This window comes from Macaca thibetana, chromosome 17, assembly GCF_024542745.1.
Source record: "Macaca thibetana thibetana isolate TM-01 chromosome 17, ASM2454274v1, whole genome shotgun sequence".
NCBI classification, from domain to species: domain Eukaryota; kingdom Metazoa; phylum Chordata; class Mammalia; order Primates; family Cercopithecidae; genus Macaca; species Macaca thibetana.
Window position 1 is genome coordinate 71626509 of NC_065594.1, and position 24481 is coordinate 71650989.

Consider the following 24481-nt stretch of genomic DNA (forward strand, 5'->3'; position numbering starts at 1 on the left):
GAAGGATTCCTTTATTTCTTTCCTCTTAAATTACAAGCTCTATTAGGAGAAACTTTAGTTACTCCTATTTTCCCTATTATAACATTTAATATATGTGCTTTGCAAATACTAAAAGTGAAAGAAATATGGGTAAAATAAATGAAATGGATACATAGCTTCTTCAATACTCATTACATGGAAAATCAAAGAGATCTCTAACTTTAAGGGAACTTTGGAATAATTTATTCTAACTTCTTCGTTGTGCACATTAGGAAATCACATTCAAAGAGGTCTGTTACGTTTTTAAGGTCTCAGTGTGAAGAAAGGAAAAATTAGGACGAGAACCAGAGTCTCTTGATTCCAGGCAATGCTTTTACGTATTTCCAATTATATTACTCTGCCTTTTCAATTATATGAGGTATCATATAAATCTGTTTGATGCTTTACATGTAAAGTAATTACTTAATTTTTTCGATGATACTTATATAAATTATACAGATATCTTTACTAGATAAGTATTAAAGAAACAGTATGTTTTCGATGGGGATAAATTATTTTTTAAAAGTACTGTAATAACACCCTGAAATCACACCAGTTTGAGAAAGAAGATGCAGAACTATTATAAAAGGAGATCTTCATATTAATATTCATTGTCATTTCTAAGAAAGGACCTTAAGAAGAAAACTACAAAGATATTTGCTTTTGACCTTAGAATTCATTTATAAAAGGACCACATATTCCATAGCAAATTATTTCATTTTAACATAGGACAAGTATGTGATTAGTTATACATATAAATCATAAATAATATCTATTTTGATAAAGTAATATTACATAAATAAGTCAGTTTATTAATATAGTCATCTGATTTTGGCATATCTTGCACATGTATACTGCATACCACATAAATGTCCACGATGTCCATTTATCATAACTGCCATTTTATACAGACAATTTACTTCCCTCTGTTTGAAAAACTAACAAACATTGTATATTATTTTAAAGGTGAATATTGAGGTGAAAGCAAGAACATGTCATTGTTTTGACTTCTACGAAACATCACATTCTCAGAAAGATGGAGCATGATTTCTAACTGCCTTTTAATGTTTTCTATTTAAAAGGTAAATAAGATTTGTGGCCGCCCCATAAGAACACCCACACAAAGCCCCCGTTGTTCTTTTGATCAGAGCAAAGAGAAGCATGGAATGAAGACCACTACAAGGAACAGTGAAGAGACGCTTGCCAACAGAAGAAAGTAAGACATTTGTTTTACAACCAGAAAGAGAAAAGAAAGTAAGCCATTAATTTTACAACAGAACAGAACATATTCAATTAAATAGAATAAAATGCAATATGGATGAAAAAAAAGATCAACATTCATTAACTTGAAAATTCAGTGGCTCCATCTGTTCCATTAATTTGGAAGATAGGTTCAACTTATAAGACCAAGAAAACTTCCTGTGATAATGGAACATTTCAATAATATAACATGGAAGGCCATATCGGGGGCCCTGGGCACATGCGACATCGTGCACTTAAAATATGGCCAGTGTGACTGAGGATTGAATTTTTAATCTTACTTAATTTTAAATTGTAAATATGGTTAGTGGCTACCGTATTCGAGAGGGAAAGACAGAAAGATAAAAGATTTACATGATGTGATACCTATTACTGAATGTTTAACATATATTTGTAAAAGTTTAATAAAAAGAAGTTTTCATACTTTTTACATGAAATGCTAAAAATAGTTATCTGTTGATTCAAAATAATAAACATCCCATAGGGTTTGCTAACTCACATTTCTACCACTATGCCCATCATTATTCCACAGGTTAAATTCAGGCCTTGTTTTGCGTTCCTTTGCTTGATAATGGATGCTTAAGAGGTAAAGCTCTTAAAACTAGAGGAAATTATTATTTGTGTGTGTGTCTAGTTGACCAGTCAGTGTATGTCCTGGCAAACACTAGATTCTAAGTCAGTACTTTTTGAATTGGACTGAAATTCAGAATTTTGTATTCATTTATGAAATAATTATTTCTAATAATACTCTATGAATAATTCATATATAAAGTATTTCACATAACGTTTCTATAATCTAAAATCTGTTTCTTTCTTTTTGGGATAGGACACCTAATTGCCACATTCTCTCATCAGATGGGCTGTAAGCATGGGATAAAGATCTGGGCTATTGCTGGCTATTTTCTACAGCTAAAAAGAATTAGCATTTTATTTTACATGTAAAGTAGCTGTTCTTTTTATCTAAACACCTACAATGATCAGCAATCATTTCTTGCACTTGAGAAATCAGTGTATTTTGTCTAGGGTGTTTTTATAATAAAACCCAGCTACAGAAGATCTGAAGTCCTTCAAGGTGATGTATTTTACCACCAAAACAACCCAGCTGGAAAACAAAACAAAACCCAACCTTTAATATCGTCTATTCACTAGCAAAATGAAACCAATGCAGGTGAAATGTTACAAACTGGCTCAGGAACAATAAGGGGGCTCAGACGAGTGAAAGTTTTTAAAAGTATCTATCCTGGCCACTGAATAGACCTTCTTGTCACCAATCTTGCAAACTCATTATTTTGATGTCCCTGACCGTCCAGCTATGATGAGCCATTGTCCATGAATGAGCGTAGATCCATCACATGCTTGTCTCCTGCCGCACGGAGTGAACAACCATAGGAACTGTACACGAGTCCACTTATGCATTTCAATTTTACGCTATTTTTTATTTCCACTCTTTAGGGGTGCTTCATTGCCATGGCATTATATTTCTGTTTGTTGCCTATTTATTGTGCAAGTTTCTCTACAAACTGATTCTGAATTTTATGTATCCCTCATCAACTTATTTTTCCCCATGATGTTCTAAATTTCCATTGAAATAGGTGGGTTATGTAGCAGGAGTAGGTGCTGAGTCTGGGCTACCTTTTCATGTGCCTTGTTCTTTCTCTACCTGCTTGAGCCTGATTTCCAATAGATCACTTCCATTTGGTTGTAATTACTTCTATTTAAGCCTAGTCTTACAGCCTGGCAGATCAAATAGTACTTAGTTCATCATGGCAATCTCAGGTTGCACGGTCACTTGCTAGGTCATGGCCAAGTGTGTAGTTTCCACCAGGGCTCAATTGCAAAGCAACTAACCAAACAACCAACTAACCCACCCAGCCATGAAACTTCAGATACCACTGAATAAGTAAACAAGGTCATCTGGACTCACCATCAGAGCACCTTGCAAATGTATAAGCAACAGAGCCTTTTCTTTTTCATATTAAAGCTCTTTGGGGCTATTCTGTGAATGGACTAGAGCAACACACCAAAATGTATAATGTGATTTTTTTCTAGTATATAAAGGAATCTAAAAAGCATTGTATCTCTTCCTGAGTTTTAGGTTATCTTAGGTGCAGAAATTTTCCTTTTATATAAGAACAATTTCCCAGTAACATCCAGGCCACATTTAGAAATATTGCTGAATTGTCAAGCACTTGAAATGTTAATATTTTTCACCACAGAGGCACACATATTTCTACTAAGACATTTAGGATGAAGTGATCCATATTTTATTGTCAGCATTATGTCCTACAGGATATCTAGACAGTCAAGGCTCCTGTTTGCCATGGATTGGGAGAGTTTGAGGTCTAACAGTGAAGGAGTCCTTGCCAGCTAAAAGTGAATTATTTCCAGTTGTCCTTACTAATTGGTAAGGAGGTAAAATAATTTGCCAAATCATTAGCTGCATAGCAGGTATCAGGACATATTTGGATTTGCCCAAGTAGTTACCACATATAAAGGAACATCTGTAATTGGAGTCACCCTCTGACTCTGTTTATGATAAGCCAACCTTCTCCAAGTCCGTCTCAGTGTGCACAGACCAGCTAAATAGGCGAGGTAAGTAGCGAGGTGTTAGGAATCACCACCACTGTGTTTTTTCATGTTTTTGAAGTGGCCCTAATCTCAGCAATTCCACAGGTATATGATACATTTTCATTTTAGTATTTTTGTCAGGAGAGGAATTTCTTTTTTCTTATTGTGTTCAGCTCAACTTTTAGGTGGTTTATTTTTTTTCTCTTCCTTTATTTTATTTTCTTTAACTTTAAGTTCCAGGATAAAAGTGCAGAAAGTGTAGGTTTGTTAAATGGGTGTATGTGTGCCATGGTGGTTTGCTGCACCTATCATCCTGTCATCTAGGTTTTAAGCCCTGCATGCATTAGCTATTTGTCCTAATGCTCTCCCTCCCCTTGCCCCACACTCCCTGACTGACCCTGATGTGTGTTGTTCCCCTCCCTATGTCCATGTGTTCTCATTGTTCAATTCCCACTTAGGAGTCAGAACGTGTAGTGTTTGGTTTTCTGTTCCTGTTAGTTTGCTGAGGATGATGGCTTCCAGCTTCACCCATGTCCCTGAAAAGGACATGGTCTCATTCCTTTTTATGGCTGCATAGTATTCCATAGTGTATATATACCACATTTTCTTTATCTAGTCTATAATTGATGGACATTTGTATTGGTTCCATGTCTTTGCTATTGTAAATAGTGCTGCAATAAAAATACGTGTGTGTGTCTTTATAGTAGAATGATTTATAATCCTTTGGGTATATACCCAGTAATGGGATTGCTGGGTCAAATGGCATTTCTGGTTCTAGATCCTTGAGGAATCACTACACTGTCTTCCACAATGGTTGAACTAATTTACACTTCCACCAACCATGTAAAAGTGTTCCTGTTTCGTCATAGCCTCTCCAGCATCTGTTGTTTCCTGACTTTTTAATGATCGCCATTCTGACTGGCGTGAGATAGTATCTCATTGTGGTTTTGATTTGCATTTCTCTAATGATCAGCGATGTTAAGCTTTTTTTCATATGTTTGTTGGCTGCATAAATGTCTTCTCTTGAGAAGTGTCTGTTCATATCCTTTGCCCACTTTTTGATGTTTTTTTTTTTTTTCTTGTAAATTTAAGTTTGCAGATTCTGGATATTAGACCTTTGTCATATGGGTGGATTGCAGAAATTTTCTCCTATTCTGTATGTTGCCTGTTCACTCTGATGGTAGTTTCTTTTGCTCTGCAGAAGCTCTTTAGTTTAATTAGATCCCATTTGTAAATTTTGGCTTTTGTTGCAATTGCTTCGGTGTTTTTGTCATGAAGGCTTTGGCCATGCCTATGTCCTGAATGGTATTGCCTAGGTTTTCTTCTAGTGTTTCTATGGTTTGGAGTTTTACATTTCAGTTTTAATCTGTCTTGAGTTAATTTTTATATGGGGTGTAAGGAAGGTGTCCAGTTTCAGTTTTCTGCATATGGCTAGCCAGTTTTCCCAACACCTTTTATTAAGTAGGGAATCCTTTCCCCATTGCTTGTTTTTCTCAGGTTTGGTGAAGATCAGATGGTTGTAGATTTGAGGTGTGATTTCTGAGGTCTCTGCTGTGTTCCATTGGTCTATATATCTGTTTTGGTACCAGTACCATGCTGTTTTGGTTGTTTGTACTATAGTTTGAGGTCAGGCAGTGTGATGCTCCCAGTTTTGCTCTTTTTGCTTAAGATTTTCTTGGCTATATGGGCTCTTTTTGGTTCCATATGAAATTTAAAGTAGTTTTTTCGAATTCTGTGAAGAATGTCAATGGTGGTTTGATGGGAATAGCATTGAATCTATAAATTACTTTGGGAAGTATGGGCATTTTCACAATTTTTGTTTTGTTTTGTTTTGTTTTGTTTCTGAGACAGAGTCTCACTCTATCACCCAGGCTGGAGTGCAGTGGTGCAATCTCGGCTTACTGCAACCTCCACCTCCCAGGTTCAAGCAATTCTCCTGCCTCACCCTCCCAAGTAGCTGGGATTACAGCATGCACCACCACACCTGGCTAATTTTTGTATTTTTAGTAGAGATGGGGTCACCATGTTCGCCAGGCTGGTCTCAAACTCCTGACCTTGTGATGCGCCCACCTCAGCCTCCCAAAGTGCAGGGATTACAGGCGTGAGCCACCGGGCACGGCCTGCTATATTGATTTTTCATATCCATGAGGATGGAATGTTTTTCCATTTGTTTTTGTTCTCCCTTATTTCCTTGAGCAGTGGTGTGTAGTTCTCCTTGAAGAGGTACTTCACATCCTGTGTTAGCTGTATTCCTAGGTGTTTTATTCTCTTTGTAGCAATTGTGAATGGGATTTCATTCATGATTTTGCTCTCTCCTTGTCTATTGTTGACGTATAGGAATGCCTGTGGTTTTTGCACAATGATTTTTTTTATCCTGAGACTTTGCTGAAATGGCTTATTAGCTTAAGAGTTTTGGGCTGAGACAATGGGGTTTTCTAAGTATAGAATCATGTCCTCTGGAAACAGACAAGTTAACTACCTCTCTTCCTATCTGAATACCCTTTATTTCTTTGTCTTCTCTGATTGCCCTGGCCAGAACTTCCAATACTGTGTTGAATGAGAGTGTTGAGAAGGGGCATCCTTGTTTTATGCCAGTTTTCAAAGGGAATGCTTCTAGCTTTTGCCCATCCAGTATGATATTTGCTGTGGGTTTGTCATAAATAGCTCTTATTATTTTGAGATATGATCCATCAATACCTGGTTTATTGAGAGATTTTAACATGAAGAGATCTTGAATTTTATCGAAGGTCTTTTCTGCATCTATTGAGATGATCGTGTGGTTTTTGTCATAGGTTCTTTTATGTGATGGATTATGTTTATTGATTTGCATATGTTGAACCAGCCTTGCATCCCAGGGATGAAGGTGACTTAATTGTGGTAGATAAGCTTTTTGATGTGCTGCTGGATTTGATTGCCAGTATTTTATTGAGGATTTTCATATCGATGTTTATCAGGGATATTGGCCTGAATTTCAGGAATTTCAATTTGGTGTTCACTCCCTGAGTTGGGGACTCAGTATGGGGATTGTGCGATGGGTCAGTATATCTAGTTCAAGTCTGTGTTCAGGAGTGTGAAATAACTACAGGGTGGGTCTGTGGACTAAATGTCCCAATGAGATAAAGTATAAATGACCGAGAACAGTTGTTGACTTGTTTGGATTTCCTTCTATAACCCATTAATTAAAATAAAAGGAAAGATTACTGAAAAACATAGGCAAGAAAAACATCCAAATTATTAACAAAACCACTGCTTTGTGTAGTTCATATAAAAGGGAAGTAAAAAATAAATTAATATTTTCTAAGTTAGTTTTATTAATTAGCTGTATATCCACAATAGTGTTAAAAGAAAAAATTACAACAAATTTAGTTGTAGATATAATTGGCTTTTATTTGGGATTCATGAATCAGAGAAGCCTCTATTCCAGAAAATGGAATGAAAACTCCCATTGGGCAAGTTCAGGACAGTGGGTTTTGTAAGGTGGAAACGAGAAAACAGAACAATAGGAAAAAATAAAATAAAATAACTGATTGGTTAACATCAGGTTACTTCAGATTTCTTTTTTTTTCTTTTTTTTTTTGAGAGTAGTCCCAGCTACTCGAGAGGCTGAGGCAGAAGAATGGCATGAACCTGGGAGGCGCAGCTTTCAGTGAGCCCAGATGGCGCACCACTGCACTCCAGCCTGGGCAACAGAGCGGGACTCTGTCTCAGATTACTTTATGAAAGGGTTAAAGCAGACAGGAATTCTTTATTACAATGACCCAGATTTCCTGGAATCTCCTGTTTTTAGGAAAAACTGGTCTGTTTTGGGATCTGTTTCCTTTAAAGCTTCAGTTTGATGATATGGCATGTAGCATGACTGATTCCATTTTGGTTTAGTCTAGTCTGTTGAGGCCTAGTGCAAGAGTTCAGTTCAAAAGAATGGCCTGTAATATTTGTTTAACAATAGTTTCTCTCACGTATCCTTTTTAAAATTTACTTTGAGTAATTCCCAAGAGAATGCCTCTAGCAGAAACTACTTTCTGTAAATTTAAACCAAGCCAAAACCATTAAAGGAAAGCTATGAAACAAAATAATTTAGCAGTTTCCATAGCTTAATTTAGTTTCTGTAATAGCTGAAAAAATAGGAACTGTAAAATCCATCAGTGTCTTTGCCAACATAAATGAAAATAAACACTATTCTATGCTTGCCAAAAATTAAAAATGTATTTTATATTATAAATGAGGCATAACCTTTTCAAATTATATTGCCATAGTTTATATTTTAGATTTAGTATATTATGAAAATTTTGTTGTTTAAAATTATGTTAGAATTATGGCACCCTAACTTAGAAAAATTATTTCAGGACTTTGTGACAGAGGAAGAATTTAATTTATATTTTAGTCTTCCAGTATTCAACCTATTCTTTGAGGTAATGTTAATATAATTGTCAGGGAGGGGAGAATGGTTTCCTTCCACCCTCTGAAATTCTTTAGTTGGGGTACAAATTAAGTTAATATAAGGCAGATTAATAGAAAAACAATTTTAATTACATATATAGGAATGGGAGTCCCACAAAAATATGGGGCTTAAGGAAAGGCTAGGTAATTGAAGCTTATATAGCATCTGGAGCTCAAGAAAGGAATATACGGTTGGATCTTCTGGGGGGTAGTGAAGACAAACTATTGAGAGGGTGAGTGGAGGAAAGGGATGGGAAATAAAATTTGCATTGTTACGCAGGCAAAATTCGCACTGGTGATAAAGACAAACTAGGTCTCCTGGAAGTTCTCTTCCTGATTCAGATACCTTTACTAAGGAAAATTTTCTTTATAGATGTAAACTTCTTTTACAAAAGAGCAGGTTTTCAGAGCGTTTCCTGTGTCTTCAGTTCTCAAAATAACCAGTTCAAAGTAATCAAGATGACAAAAAGTTATATTTTGGCGTGGCATGTTCTGGTCTCCTACAGTTATATTTTGGGGTGTTGTGTCCTAAGCCTCAGCATAACCATGGTTGACTTATAACTAATTTAACTAGCTACCTTTTTTTGGGTGTAGGCCAACAGTATTTATTAAGTGATGATTAATCAGCCTTTGTTTTATCATTGGAATGTTTAATCCTTTTGTATACAGAAATATACAATATCCTGAAGGTAGTTGGGCTTAAGACTGCTGTCTTGCTCTTTGTTTTCTCTTTACTTCATGCCTTTTAAAAAAATTCTCCCTTTCTTGCCTTCTTTTGAGTTTAACATATATTTATTATTTTTATCCTTTTACAACTTTTTAAATTTGTATTTCTTTATTATCCAATGGTTATTTTAGAGATCACAATATGCATTTTTAATTTTTAGTGTCTAAATTATAACTTTTACTACTTCATTGAACAATATAAGAAACTTACGATAGTTTCACTCCATTACACTCTTCCCATTTTTTATGCTATTTTACCAGCAAATAGCTGACTCTTACCAATATTTTCACAACCCCTAGGACAACTACTGTTATATAGTCAATACTTATAATTTCTCACACAGTTTGTCCTTTCTGGTGCTTTTTTTCCTCCAGTTTCATGTGTTTATATAGAATCGTTTTGCTTTAGCCTTAGTATAGCTTTTGCTGATTATTACAGGCGATGAATTTTTGCAACTTTCATTTGTCTGCAGACATCTTCATTTTTGAAGAATATTTTCATGAGGTCTTGAATTATACATTGCTGCCAAGTAACATTTTAAAAATGAAAATGTCTAAGCCATCATTAAGTTCATGACTAAGCCATCATTAAGTTCATAACATTACACGTTGTGTCTAAGTGGTATGGAAAGTTTAGTGGAACAAATATAAGATGAGAAATAACTAAAGTTGTGGGTGCTGCTGTTGGCCCTACTCACATCCTCTTCACCTGGCCCTTTTGCCTGCCTCCTGGCTGCTGTGTACCAACTCACAGCTGCTCTAGTCTCTGGGAAATTGCCTTCAACAAATAGGAGCCATTGGTGTTTCTTACCTATTGCTATCTAAAAAATCATTCCAAAATGTAGTGGCTTAAACCAGCAATAAACATTTATTATACTATTTTCTGTTAGGAATTTGGGAGCTAATTACTTGTGGGGTTCATGCTCAGGGTCATTACAGAGATTGCTGTCAAGAAGGCAGCTAGGGCTGTGGTCATCTGAAAGCTCAAGTGGGGCTGGAGTATCATCTCCCAAGATTGCTTGCTCACATGGCTGTTGGTGGGAGGCCTCCATTTGTTGTCACAATGACCTCTCCATAGGACTGCCTGAGTGTCCTCACATTGTAGCTGACTTCTCTCAGGACAAGAAATCTAACAGAGAGCAAGGCAGAGGCTGCCGTCTTATTATGAACTGGCCTCAGAAATCACATACTATTGTTTTTGCAATATTCCATAGGTTACATAGGTCAACCCTCTTCAGTGTAGAAGGGGACTATGCAAAGGCATGAGGGATCAAACTGTGGGAGTTATCTTGGAGACTGCCTCTCACCCATCTCATCCACCTGTGGAAAAGGATTAGACTCCCGCCTACTTCAGGCTCTTGGTAGCAGCTCACAGACAATGACTGACTGACACAGGGATAGAAGAGGCTTGCCCCTTGCTTGAACGGGTGGGACCAAACATGGTGAAATGCATGCTTCAGTGCTCCCTGTGGTATCTGGCTGAAGCTGAGCCCACATCCCCACTTAGCTCCTTCCGCTACACCTGCCCTTGCTTCCCTTGCTCCCTTTTACCTAAGAGCACTCCCTCATGAGTTGCCTGCATACTGATTACTGTCTCAGGCACTGCTTCTAGGGAATCTGACCTAGAGATACTTGAATTTTTAAAGGTACCTAAAATAAATGCAGAATGAGAGTAAGTGAAGGCAGTATTACAGTATCCCCTCCTGAGGATAGAGAAATCTCTTAATATTCCCAAGTTCCTAACCATTTTGTTTTGTCTTTCTTTCCTCTCTGTTTTTCTATATTCATTTCACAGAGGTCCCTTCTGTTAAGTCCATTGCTTTTTCCTTGTTTGGCTTCTAACATTTGAAGAAGGAAGATTTCCTTATTCCGGGATAAGAGTTGTGCTAAGCTCATTTGTGGACATTGTGAGTCTTCTTCTAGCTTGGAAAGAGGGGAACTAAATCATAGAGTTGGATTCTTTTATTTTGGAGATGTAATTGTCCTGATTCAATTTCCCCAGTTTACTTCTGTTTATACAGCATGCTAATAATGTGCACATTGAAGATCCTGAGTGATTGATACATACCAGTTACGGAGGTCTCCAAAGTTGAGCAAAGTAAGGAAGAGCTACTGCTCCTTTAAACAGCCAGCAAAGCATCACAATGTTGCCTTTTTGGGCAGAGACCAAATCAACACAGCTGTAAAGGACGTTGCACTCATATAGTTGTCTAAAGCAGGCCAGGCTGAGTGATTTCCCTGTGGCAGTTCCTGCTCTCTGCTTGATTTCTTGAAGTTAGCTGGTAAGAATAAGCTATTAGCAAGCTTAAATCGGTGATAATTAGCTGTATATTATTATTTCAAAGTGGCGTGGCTGTGCCAATTAAGTAGGTAATTAGGAAAACCCCAGGACAATAAATTAAGATAGAGTCTCAACACCAGTGCCCCATCTGTTCTCCAGCAAGCATTCCAATTAGCCAGGCCTCTCATTTCAGAATGCATGATTAAGGGGATTGGCTACATGCATGAGTGTGTATTTGCATAATAGGGACTGTCCTAGGTGCTTAGTAAAAATAAGATATTTTTCCTATCAGACAGGCTTTTGATGTCAAGGTAGGGAATGCAGAATTTTTAGAAATACTGGATTTTTAATGTTTGAAACAAAATATAAATTGTTTTATGAGTTTTTTTCAATTTTGTCTTCAGAACTTAATTGAAATATTATATCATTAGATATTTCCATTTCATTCTAATGCATTTATTAAATCATGATTTGAGTGAGAATTTTATCACTTGGAACATTAACAGTTTTATTTGTTAAGAATAGAAAGCAATGAGGACACTTGAAATTGCAGTTTAATCAAAGAAATGAGGCAGGGCATGATTCTCATTCAGAATGTCACTGTCAACTAAAGTAAATTAATATCCTGTATGTCACTGAAAAACACAGTGAAGTGTTCAAAATGATTAAATGTGGGAAAAAAATTTGAAACATCTGTTCAGTGAAGAACACTTAATGTTATTTAAGATTATTGCCAAGGTAGATAGATTCATATTAAATGGGATCAGTTAGCTTAAAATACATAGAGTTTATAATAAAAAACATAGAGTTTATAGTTACATAGTCAAATCTTATCTAACACAACACTTTATTAATGAAACCAAAATTAAATTTAAAAATTCATGGTATTACACACTGAGTATATATGTTTGTTTAGATGGTAAATCAGTATTGAGATATGCTGGACTTAATGACGAATTGTATGTACAAATATTCAGTGGATGAAAATATTCATTGGTCTGAAAAAGAAGTTGATTCTTTCAGGAAAATTTAATATCATTTATAGTACCAGAGAAAGCAATTTACAATCTATTTCTTCGTAAGTGAAAGTTAGTGTGTCTTTGAGGTGCCATTATTATTTATTACCTGTAAATTTAACTTGTGAAAATAAAGGTCATGTTTTCAATGAAAAAAAAAATCTGCTTAATGTAAAACAGTGCTTGTTAGGTGGTGGTGCTGAGGGCTTCCAGAGCAGGGCAGGCCAAGACAAAGCTTTGGATAGGAGGCCAGAGGTGAGGCCAGAGCAGGTACGGAGGGAACATGAGCTATAAGGCAGGCTAGAGTCAAGACCTACGGAAATAATGAAGATCAGGACTTGCAGGGGGTCAAACTACAGGCACACAGGAAGAGCAAATACCAGAAGGCAGAGCAAACATATGGCAAAAGTTCAGGCTAGTTGTTCTTAACCTTTGGGAATCATGTATCCTGCTGAGGATCCCATAAATGTTCCCAGAAAAAGAAAGTTCATAGACAAATCCACGCAGAATTTTGTTGCATTGAAAAGTACTTTGCTCCACCTAAAACTAATATTAAAAACAGAAAATCTTTTTAAAATGCTCTTACTTTCTAGATGTTCATGAAAAAATTAATGGCCATTTCATGGATCATCTTAAATGAAATCTACATAGTAGAAAATTAATATTATGCACACTAGTCCTGAAAGAAGAGGGAGGTCCAACAATTTGGCACAAACTAGAAGTTGACATTGCAATTGGTCTTGGATGTGGCTATGTGCCCATATGTTTGGTATTCAACAGATGCCCACTTTTTGTTTTGAGGGTAACAATTACCGGCAATTATAGAAAACATATGCAACTGTCATATCCGGTGGCTGCAATTGGAACTCTACTAGTTTGCTTTCTTAGATGAGGATAGACTTAATTCAGGGAGCATGAGATTTATTCTAAACTCTTCAGGCTCCATTAGTGTTCCATAATGCTTATGTCCTTAAGTTGCTTTATGATATTTGCAGTGCAGAGGCTGTCAACCTTAGGTTAGTGTGTGTGGAAGTAAATCTCTCCACATTTCTGACTACAGAAAGAATAATAAGGTGTCATTTTATAGTCATAGAAATGGCTAGAAATTGGACAGTTTTCAAACTGGTCATACCAAAACCTTCTGTTTCTATGTAGCAGCTTTGCCGGAAAAGCTAGAAGCTTTTAGTAATGTATGTAATTATTACCGTGGGGCTATCTCATTTATATGGCTGAAAACATCTTTTCCACCAAGAAAACCAAACTGTGAATAAATTCTCCTTATCTAATATATCTAAGAGTATGTTTTCTTTCTCTTTTCTCCCAACAAGTGAATCTTCTACCCCTTTTCCTTTGGAAAGTCAGTAAACGTCTACAGAGTTGAAAAGAACCTCAAGTTCAGCTCCTCTGGTTATAATTTTTTTCACTGAACTTCTAGAAGAGGTGAAGAGCATGATTCAAGTTCAAATTATGATGAAATTGATGATTTTATAGGAGTGTATAAAATTATTTCAGAATTTTTGGCGGAATCTGTGGGGGCATAATTTAAGATGATTGAAGTTCGTCTCTTACAAATTAATTGCCTTTAGAGGTAGGATGGGTCCTTCATCTATAGCAAGAGTATCAAGCGCTATCTTCTACTTTGTTTTTCGTGGTAAAGAACATTTTCAACATTTAAAATCTATCAATGGTGTTTAAAATGTATAAAGGGTACATATGTATAATAGGGGAAAATGGGAAGCAGGAAGCACCAAGAAATCCTCATATTTGTATCCAATGGCATGGAATGGAAATGACAAAGCTGCCAAATCCACCACAATTGTCTTCAAACTAGTAGAAAAAAATGTGTCTCTGGAGTAGGTTACACATGTGATAGAGACACTTCCTTTCCCTTTTTCATCTTCAGTCCAAAACACAAATCAGATTAACCATTTCCAGGGCACACAGCTTCACCATGATCTGTAGAATCATGTGTGGCTTCTTTTGCTTGGTGCAACAAATGAGAATATGAAGGAAGTTTCAAGGTATCTCTTTTTGTTTTTGTTTAGGCTCATATTTGTAGAGCTATCGACTTTTAGATTAAGCTTCCTTCTCAGAAATGTGATTCATTCTGGTCTGATGACTTTTGAAGTCAAGGAGTCTGAGGCTCTCTTTTTGCTCTATTGGTTTCACCCTCTTTCAGCAAGACTCTTGTTATATAAGGAACACTGTAACTTTGGGATCTTGTAAACTGAGTAAAACCAAAGAATTTGTAGTCTTCAATGTATTTGGTTTGTCTACATTTTCCAATTTAAGCTAAGCCTTATACAAACAAACATGTATATGAATAATCATAATGGAAGGATGCATAACCTTAATCCTTATCATATAAACATATTTTAGATGGCATAATTAACTTAAGGTAATTGTACATTAATTATCCTAGTCAGTAATATTCTAGACCCCCCATCAGAAAAACTGAGAATAAAAGGATACCTAGGTGACATGTAACATTCCACAGCAATGTTTTTCAAAATGAAAATTACCAGAGTAATAGGAATAAAATTGAAAAATAAAATAGCTTATTTTATCTGAGCATTGCTATTTATAGATTTCCTAGTGCTAATGCCCATCTTTATAACAGAGTTCAGGGACACATGTATTTGGAATGAAAGATACAGAGTATCTGAAAATGCAAGCATGAACAATTTGTACTAGGTGTATGCCAGCCATTAGTCAGATAAATGTGTGGGAGGAGGTAAACAGGAATATCTGAATGTAATTCCAAAATGCAAAAGATAAAAGAAGGAAGAATAAAGAAGGCTTTTCATTGGCAGACTGTTAAAGGGCAAGTATTTTATTAATGTTCTGCTAATGCTGAGAGAGGTTAATAATGTCTAGATTATATTCTTGTCCCTTAAGTCACCAAGTTTATTGTTAAAATGTTAGCAGCCACAGAAAATATCTTATTGCCAAAGAGGGGAATATTCAAGATTTGACCTAAAATACTGAATCTCAAAATATGGGTACTCAATAATGATTGTGTGAATAGCATAGATTAATATCATTAGATTTGAAAATTGAAAAATTGGTACCATGTTTCTTTAAACTAGTAGACTGAACAATTAATTGTATATTTTAATTAAAGTGACCAACAATTTTAAGAGGTAGGCACCGTGTCACGTCTCTTTTGGGATAGATGACCAATTTCCCTAGTATTATCTGACTGGTTTTAAATCTTGATTACTTGGTCACGTGTTTATTTTCACTAATGGGTCGAAGTCCTTGTTTAAAGTCCTTTTTAATGGAGAACAGAGGTAGTGTTTTTTAAGGCACATTTTTACAACAGGGGAAAACGATGTTAGAACTAATTTTGAAAACCTAGTTTTGACAACAGGTTTAAATCACTCTTTTTAGAGGAGGATGCTTTCAGAAAGGGTGTTTTTTATGGGGACATTAAGTGGTAATGTGTTGGGTTTGGAAGGTCTTTGAAAAGTGAGGAATAGAGGCATCTATCCTAATTGCATAGATGGCTATGAACTTCCAGCTCAAGGCTAGAATCAAATTACAGGGAGTGCTAAACATGAAACACCTGTTTGCAAAGAAATCTCTGCAAAGGGTCTCTAAGGAAATCAGCCCATTCTCTGAGCTCCTTTCCATCTCTTTCCTATTACTTTCCCTGTTGCTCCCCAACCTACCAACCCTTTAGTTTTGTTTTGAAATCACAGTAAATCCTCTAATAAAGGGGAATCATGTCATGTGAGGGAGATGACTTCCTATGTGGAGGGGGAAACCTGGAATCACTTAGGGGAAAAAAAAATCCTCCTCTTTGAGAAAGGTGCCGATCTTTAGGTCACAGTTTCCATAATGAGCAATGAGTTCAGGTGGGGTTCAGAGAGCAGACTTAACGACTTGCTCTTTTGGAAAAATTATTCTTTTTCTTTTGAATCAAATATGAATGCCGTGCTTGAAACACATTTTCATTTGTGATAAATGTGCCATATATTGCATTGCTTCTCAGTGATGTGTTCACCCTCTCTTCCCAGAATGGGCCAAGAAACGAGACTTCCATTCTCCATCTGACTATACAAGTTTAATTATTTTCAAGCATTTGCAATGAGAGTGGTGTTTGCTCTTTCTATTCTATTAGAATAGAAATCTATTTTTTGTATTCTAAAGACTTCTGTAAATATTTTGTCAAATAGAATGAGTTAGGTGAGAATAACGTTAAATGATTAAATATAGATTCAGAACAGCAAGAGAAAAGAGTTCTTATCTAGAAACATGTAATTATATATTTCCTCTGCTGAGCAGGAGACTGACATTTTAAGTGTCTACTGTTTGACAGCTGTGGTCAGACATCTCTACAGGGTTGAGCCTGCTCATTAGTGCCACATTAACCTTCACTTTGCTTCAGGCCATTAACTAGCAAACTGCACATTTGACCTTTGTTCTACAGATATTTTCAAACAGTGTGCTAGGCATTGCTTTTAATTTGGATTCTGTATTCTGTGTGGACTGACTTTAAGGGTAAGAAAAAAAATCAATGTATGTCATTAAGTAGAGAAACATGTGGTCTGAGACATTCCAGAAAGAAAATCTCCATTTGAAAATGAGATTCTTGATTTGCATTTCTCTGATGGCCAGTGATGATGAGCATTTTTTCATGTGTCTGTTGGCTGTATGCATGTCTTCTTTTGAGAAATGTCTGTTCATATCCTTTGCCCCCTTTTTGATGGGGTTGTTTGTTTTTTTCTTGTAAATATGTTTGAGTTCTTTGTAGGTTCTGGATATTAGCCCTTTGTCAGATGAGTAGATTGCAAAAATTTTCTCCCATTCCATAGGTTGCCTATTCACTCTGATGGTAGTTTCTTTTGCTGTGCAGAAGCTCTTTAGTTTAATTAGATCCCGTTTGTCAATTTTGGCTTTTGTTGCCATTGCTTTTGGTGTTTTAGACATGAAGTCTTTGCCCATGGCTATGTCCTGAATGGTATTACCTAGGTTTTCTTCTAGGGTTTTTATGGTATTAGGTCTAACATTTAAGTCTCTAATCCATCTTGAATTAATTTTCGTATAAGGAGTAAGGAAAGGATCCAGTTTCAGCTTTCTACTTATGGCTAGCCAATTTTCCCAGCACCATTTATGAAATAGGCAATCCTTTCCCCATTTCTTGTTTTTCTCAGGTTTGTCAAAGATCAGATAGCTGTAGATGTGTGGCATTATTTCTGAGGACTCTGTTCTGTTCCATTGATCTATATCTTTGTTTTGGTACCAGTACCATGCTGTTTTGGTTACCATAGCCTTGTAGTATAGTTTGAAGTCAGGTAGTGTGATCCCTCCAGCTTTGTTCTTTTGACTAAGATTGTCTTGGCAATGCGGGCTCTTTTTTGGTTCCATATGAAGTTTAAAGCAGTTTTTTCCAATTCTGTGAAGAAAGTCATTGGTAGCTTGATGGGGATGGCATTTCACAGCAGTTAGAATGGCAATCATTAAAAAGTCAGGAAACAACAGGTGCTGGAGAGGATGTGGAGAAATAGGAACACTTTTACACTGTTGGTGGGATTGTAAACTAGTTCAACCATTGTGGAAAACAGTATGGCGATTCCTCAAGGATCTAGAACTAGAAATACCATATGACCCAGCCATCTCATTACTGGGTATATACCCAAAGGAATATAAATCTGGCTGCTAAAAAACACATGTACAAGTATGTTTATTGTGGCACTATTCACAATAGCAAAGACTTGGAATCAACCCAAATGTCCATCAGTGACAGACTGGATTAAGAAAATGTGGCACATATACACCATGGAATACTATGCAGCCATAAAAAACGATGAGTTTGTGTCCTTTGTAGGGACATGGATGCAGCTGGAAACCATCATTCTCCGCAAACTATCACAAGAACAGAAAACCAAACACCGCATGTTCTCACTCATAGGTGGGAATTGAACAATGAGATCACTTGGACTCGGGAAGGGGAACATCACACGCTGGGGCCTATTATGGGGAGGAGGGAGGGGGGAGGGATGGCATTGAGAGTTATACCTGATGTAAATTACTAGTTGATGGGTGTTGACAAGTTGATGGGTGCAGCACACCAACATGGCACAGGTATACATATGTAACAAACCTGCACGTTGTGCACATGTACCCTAGAACTTAAAGTATAATAATAAAAAAAAGAAGAAGATAAGGTTCTTCTTGGATACTTTTCTAGATAATTAGCTTTGGTCAAAATTAGAAATAGTCTCTTCTGTGTTGAATTCAATGGAAAAAAAAGAGGGGTGCAATATGTGACAATTTATAAATGTTTAAAATGAGACAAGTTCCTATGAGATGAGGACATAGGATTGAGAGGTATGCCTTTTGAACATAGTTTTGTTTCTAGCAAGGTCTGATTAAATGAAATGCAAGGTCAAATGTAGATTAGAGCCATGGGCCTTAAGGCAAACAGCTTCCTAAAAGATCAACAAAGTTTGAAACTATGTCAGCTTTATAAATTAAAATGTAAATTTGCTTAGTGAAATATTTTCAAAAGACTATGCTAATATTGCTATATCCAGTTTATGGAATATTATACAGTTAATTAAAAATAAGACTCTATTTATTAACCTGAAAGGGGTTTGTCATATACTGTCATGTGAGAAAGATTCCATTTCATATATGTGTATAGGTTGGTACAGATTTTGCGAAACCAAACCATCTCTATATCCTTCTCTATCTTTCTATGTCGGTCTGTCTGTCTGTCTGTCTTTAGCTGCTTGTTAGCTTGCACGTAGCAAAAGCTGAAGAATAAGATAAACACCAAGCTGTTATATTGGTTACCTCAGGTGGGAGGGTTGAAAAGAATATGGAAGGACAGAAATTAACTGGTTAGTCATGCACCTTTTTATTATTTTACACCTTACTAAAAGATATATTACTTTTATAATTAAACATGAATAAAGTCAACTACAATAGTATAGCCAGTTGGAAGTGTTACTCAATTTAATAGTAGTAACTGGCATTCCTTTGTCAACAGATTCAGAAATGACGACTTCAGGGTGGGTTTGCATTCCCCTTTATTTGTATTTTTTACCATGTGATATATCAGGAGACCTTTCTGGCACTGTTGGCCTCAAGGGCATGGGAAACAATGAAGCAATAACTATGCTAGTCCATGTTTCTCCCCTGCCTTCAGTAAGCTCAGGGCAAATAAGGCTGCAGGCTATGAATGAGCAATTGTGCTACAGCCTTCTTCTACTTTACTGTGCTAGCACAGTGTACAAAGCTGGGCATTAGCCAGTGATTAGAATTTACCCCACTGCGTGCTTCCTGCTCCAAACATTTCAGACTGGTCAAAACGTATAGGTAACTCCTGTCTGAACATATTGCATTCTCAGTGTAGTTTTTTTGTCAAGAAGAAGCAATGTATCTGGTTTTTTTTTTTTTTCTAATCTAACAATCTACTAATGAGTATGTTTTTAAAATGTGATAATTTCCATAAATGTTTGGAAACAGGTGGAAATACTCTTCTATCTAAAGATGTATTCAACTTTGATTAATCAAGTATCCACTGGCAGCCAGTTATTGCTAAGTAATGAGATTTTCAGTTAATTAATGAAACAAGATGTTGAAGTCTGTATCAACTATATGCCTAACTGATAACTTAGTGACTTTTCATGAGTCTTTTTATTTTTCTCTTTTCACTTTTGTTATTTATAAGAGGGTTGGACTACGTCACTGGTTCCCAAACCTGGCTGCACATTAGGATCCTTTAGGAAGCTTGCAAGAAACCCAAATGCTCAGTTCTCATCCCGGACCAATAAATCTGATGGTTTGAGGGAGAACTCCAGGTGTACAGTTTAAAATGTGTCCTTGGTAATGACAATGTATCGATAGGACAGAGAGCTGTTGGAACAGATGATCTCTAAGACTCCTTCTATCTCTGTCTTCATAATGCAGCATATCTGTGATGTATTAATTATGATAGCTATCTTACACAGCAGTGCGACTAAATATTAATGTGTCACTATGTATTACTTTTAACATTACATATAAATAGGAGCTGTTTTGAGCTTCTTTAGTAGAGTTTAGCTCAGTTGTTGTACTACCTTAGAGATTCCTTCTATTTTTTAATGCAACACACCAGAAAGGTCTCTCTGATATTTTGCCAGAATCTAGGAATAGGTCCCCTAATTTAAAGTTTCCTGATTTAAAGTTTCCCAAGCCACCTGTGCACTTAAAGAACTTTAAATTATCACTAGCATTGTGTAAAACATATTTCTTGTAGGAGCTTCTAATTCTAGAAGTTGTTAAGAACTAAGACTTCATCCGGGGCTAATTCAAAAAGAATTTGTTACGTGCCTGTTGGGTACCAAGCTATGGTCCAAATCCTGAGAACATGAGGAAGACATGACTTTTGTCTTTAGGAAACACATTCACTAATTGGGAAGGCAGATTGGCATACAAGGGAATTCTAATACTAGAGAGCAAGGGCTATAATACAACCATAGACAGGTGCTAGATGAGAAATGAGGATGAACCCATTGCTACACCAGTTGGTCAGGGAAGGAGTTGAAGAGGAGGTGAAGTTTAAGCAGGATCTTGAAGGATGGGTAGAAAGTTGAGAGTACAGTAGAAGAGAAGACAGTTCTGGGTGGAGGAAACTGGATGTGCTAAGCCTGGAATCTTGTTCGGTAAATATTGAGTTGTTTTATGCAATGTGTGTATAGGTGTGTGGGCTTTGGCTGGTGTGTGTGAATAGAGAGAAGGGGGACTGTCATGGGATGAGGTTTAGGGTAAAGGGTCAAGAGCTCTTATGCCATGGCAAGACATTTTATTGTTTCTTATTTTTAAAATTTTTAATAGATATAGTGGGTAAAAGTGCAGTTGTATTACATGGATATGTTGTGTAGCCATGAAGTCTGGGCTTTTAGCATAACCATCATCCAAATAATGCACATTGTAACCATTTTGCATACCTCACCCCACTTCCACCTCCCGCCTTCCTGAGTCTCCAGTGTCTATTATTCCACTCTGTAAGTCCATGAGTACCCATTGTTTAGCTCCCACTTGTGAGAACATGTGATATTTGACTTTCTGTTTCTGATTAATTTCACTTAACGTGATGTCCTCCAGTTCCATCAGTGTTGCTGCAAAAGACATGATTTCATTCATTTTTATGGCTGAGTAGTATTCCAGTGTGTATAATATATACCACATTTTATCCAGTCTCCTACTGATGGACACTTAGGTTGATTCCATGTCTTTGTTTTTGTGAGTAGTGCCGTGAGAAACATATGACTACAGGTCTCTTTTTGATATAATGATTTATTTTCCTTTGGGTAAATACCAAATAGTGGAATTGCTGGGATAGTGGAATTTCCAAATAACAAATAGTTGAATTTCCTTTGGGAAATACCCAATAACGGGATTGCTGGATCAAATAGTAGTTCTATTTTTAGTTCTTTCAGAAATTTCCATACCATTTTCTATAGAGGCTGATTTAATTTATATTTCTACCAACAGTGTATAAGTGTTCCCTTTTCTCCACATCTTTGCCAGCATCTGTTATTGTTTGACTTTTTAATAAAGACATTTTGTATGAATGAGTTAGTGTTTTAAAAGCAGGAAGTGGTATTTTTTGGAGACAGAGTCTTGCTGATCTGTTGCCCAGGCTGGAGAGCAGTGGCACAATCTCAGCTCACTACAACCTCTGCCTCCTGGGTTCAAGCAATTCTCCTGCCTCAGCCTCCTGAGTAGCGGGGATCACAGGCATGCACCACCACACCCGGCTAATTTTTGTATTTTTAGTAGAAACGGGGTTTCACCATGTTGGCCAGGCTGATCTCAAACTCCTGATCTCAATTGATTCTGTCCACCTCGGTCTCCCAAAGTGCTGGGATTGCAGGAGTGACCCACCATGCCTGGCCTGTGTGGCTCATTTCTAATGATTCTGCATTCAACTTGGAAAATGGCAGCAAAGGCAACAAATGCTACGCTGTTACAAGCCCAAATTAGAAATGATCCATTTTTATTGGTCCAGACATAGAGGCTTTGAATAAATATTCAGATGAGGAACATTTTTCTATTTTCTTTTCAATATGGTCAAACTGTTACTCTTAATAATTATATGTCATTTCTGTGTACTAGAGATAGTTCAAGCACAAGATAAGCAACTGACATATGAAACACAGTCCCTGAAGGATAATTCGATGGGACTGTTAACATCTCCCTGCGTTTATTATGATCCTAATTTTAACGGGAAATAGTCTTATAACTGTAGAGAAATAATTGCACGGATGCAGTCACTCTCCCAGCAGCTTAAATTTATAATCTTTCTAATAATATAATATTTTGTTCCTTGAAATATTTCATGTAAAACTGGAAAAGTAGTCATGTATTAGCTTGAGCATTGAGCTGGCAACTGAGATGTGAATTCTGATAATAGGGCCACCATTAATTTGCCCTGTGGTAGCAGGTAAGTTTTCTTTTTTGTTTTTTTTTTTTGAGATAGTTTTGCTCTTGTTGCCCAGGCTGGAGTGCAGTGGCATGAACTTGGCTTACCACAACCTCCGCCTCCTGGGTTCAAGCAATTCTCCTGCCTCAGCCTCCTGAGTAGCTGGGATTACAGGCATGTGCCACCATGTCCAGCTAATTTTGTATTTTTAGTAGAGATGGGGTTTCTCCATGCTACTCAGGCTGGTCTCGAACTCCCGACCTCAGGTGATCCGCCCACCACGGCCTCCCAAAGTGCTGGGATTACAGGTGTGAATCACTGCGCCTGGCCTGTAAGTCTTTTTGACCCGTTCACTATTCCTACTGGTGTTTCAATCCCCTCCTTTACCACCATCTCAATTATTTTTGTTTAATATACCTACTGAAGATCCCTAGTTCTGTTATCCTGAAATATCACTGAAAGTAAATATCACTGAAAGTAATATTTATCAGTGCAACTGCATTTTGCAACACTGCTCTTAATTCCTGCCAAACACAGAACATAGTGTTCCAAAGTAGGATCTCCCCCCAAGATTTCTGTCTTTACAAACCAAAACCCATCTTAATATTAATGCAGACTTTCTTTCCTCATTTTAGCCTCAGAAAATTCAAAGCTAACCACTCTGTTTTCAGTAGCCCTTCCTCTCTCTCTTTTGCAGAATTTCTGATTAATGAATTATTAATTTTCTTTTCCTATCATTGTATCAACCGAGAGACTAAGTTATGATGCGATAGAAAACTACACCAACATACCATCGGTTTAGAACAATAACATTGTGTTTCTGTTTGGAACCTGTGCCATTTCAGATCAGCAGCCATCACTGCTTAAGTTGCCTGGGGTTTAGGACGCAGAATGACAGAGCAGTCTTCCTCTGAAACATTGCCAGTCATCGTGCCAGAGGGAAACGGAAGCTGGCAAAGCCTCGTTAGTTCTTAAAGCTTCAGCCTAGAAGGAGCATACATAAATTCTGCCTATATTTATTCGAACCCCAAACACGTCCCATGACCAAAACCAACTTCCAAGCTCCTGTGTGCCCAGAAAGTAGATAATTAGAATATCCAGAAACAAGCTAATTACCACAAACCCTTATCTCCTTCTTTTTATACCCGAATATTTTCAACTGTCTTCCCCATGGAAATGAGCATGCACACAAACAAATCTTTAATTTTTCTTTTTTGGAATCTCCACTTATGGTTTTGCATGCTCTTTCTAATACTCGTTGTATAGCAAATGTGAAGTTCATTACTTTATGTCAAGTGCTTTAATTCCTATATGAGTTTGCTAGGGCTGTCATAACAAAATACCACAGACTGGGTGGCTTCAACAACGCAAATGAATTTCCTCAATAGCTCTGGGGTTGAAAGGTGTTGGCAGGTTTGGTTTCTGCAGAGGCTTCTCTCCTTGGCTTGCGGATGGCTGCCTTCACCCTGTGTTTTCATGTGGCCTTTTCTCTGTGCCTGTGTGTCCCTGGTATCTCTTCCTCTTCTTATAAGGACACCAGTCATATTGGATTAGCACCTACCCATATGAACTCATTTAATTATAATTCTTTTTTAATTTTTAAAATTTTATTTTATGTATGTATGTATGCATGTATGTATGTATGTATAGACCTTGTCTCACTATGTTGTCCAGGCTGGTCTTCACCGCCTAGGCTGAAGCAATCCTCCTGCCTCAGCCTCTCAAAGTGCTGGGATTATAGTCATGAGCCACCAC

General features: G+C 36.9%; 1 protein-coding gene across 2 annotated transcripts in view; it reads left to right on the forward strand.

Annotated features, from left to right (window-relative positions):
• The window catches only part of GPC5 (glypican 5), a 1466403-nt gene that overhangs the window by 323588 nt on the left and 1118334 nt on the right, over positions 1 to 24481 (forward strand). For both annotated transcript variants that reach the window (XM_050766965.1, XM_050766966.1), the window contains exon 4: positions 1101 to 1234. In XM_050766965.1, the coding sequence (XP_050622922.1) occupies positions 1101 to 1234 (134 nt within the window). The remainder of the gene's footprint in view (positions 1 to 1100; positions 1235 to 24481) is intronic.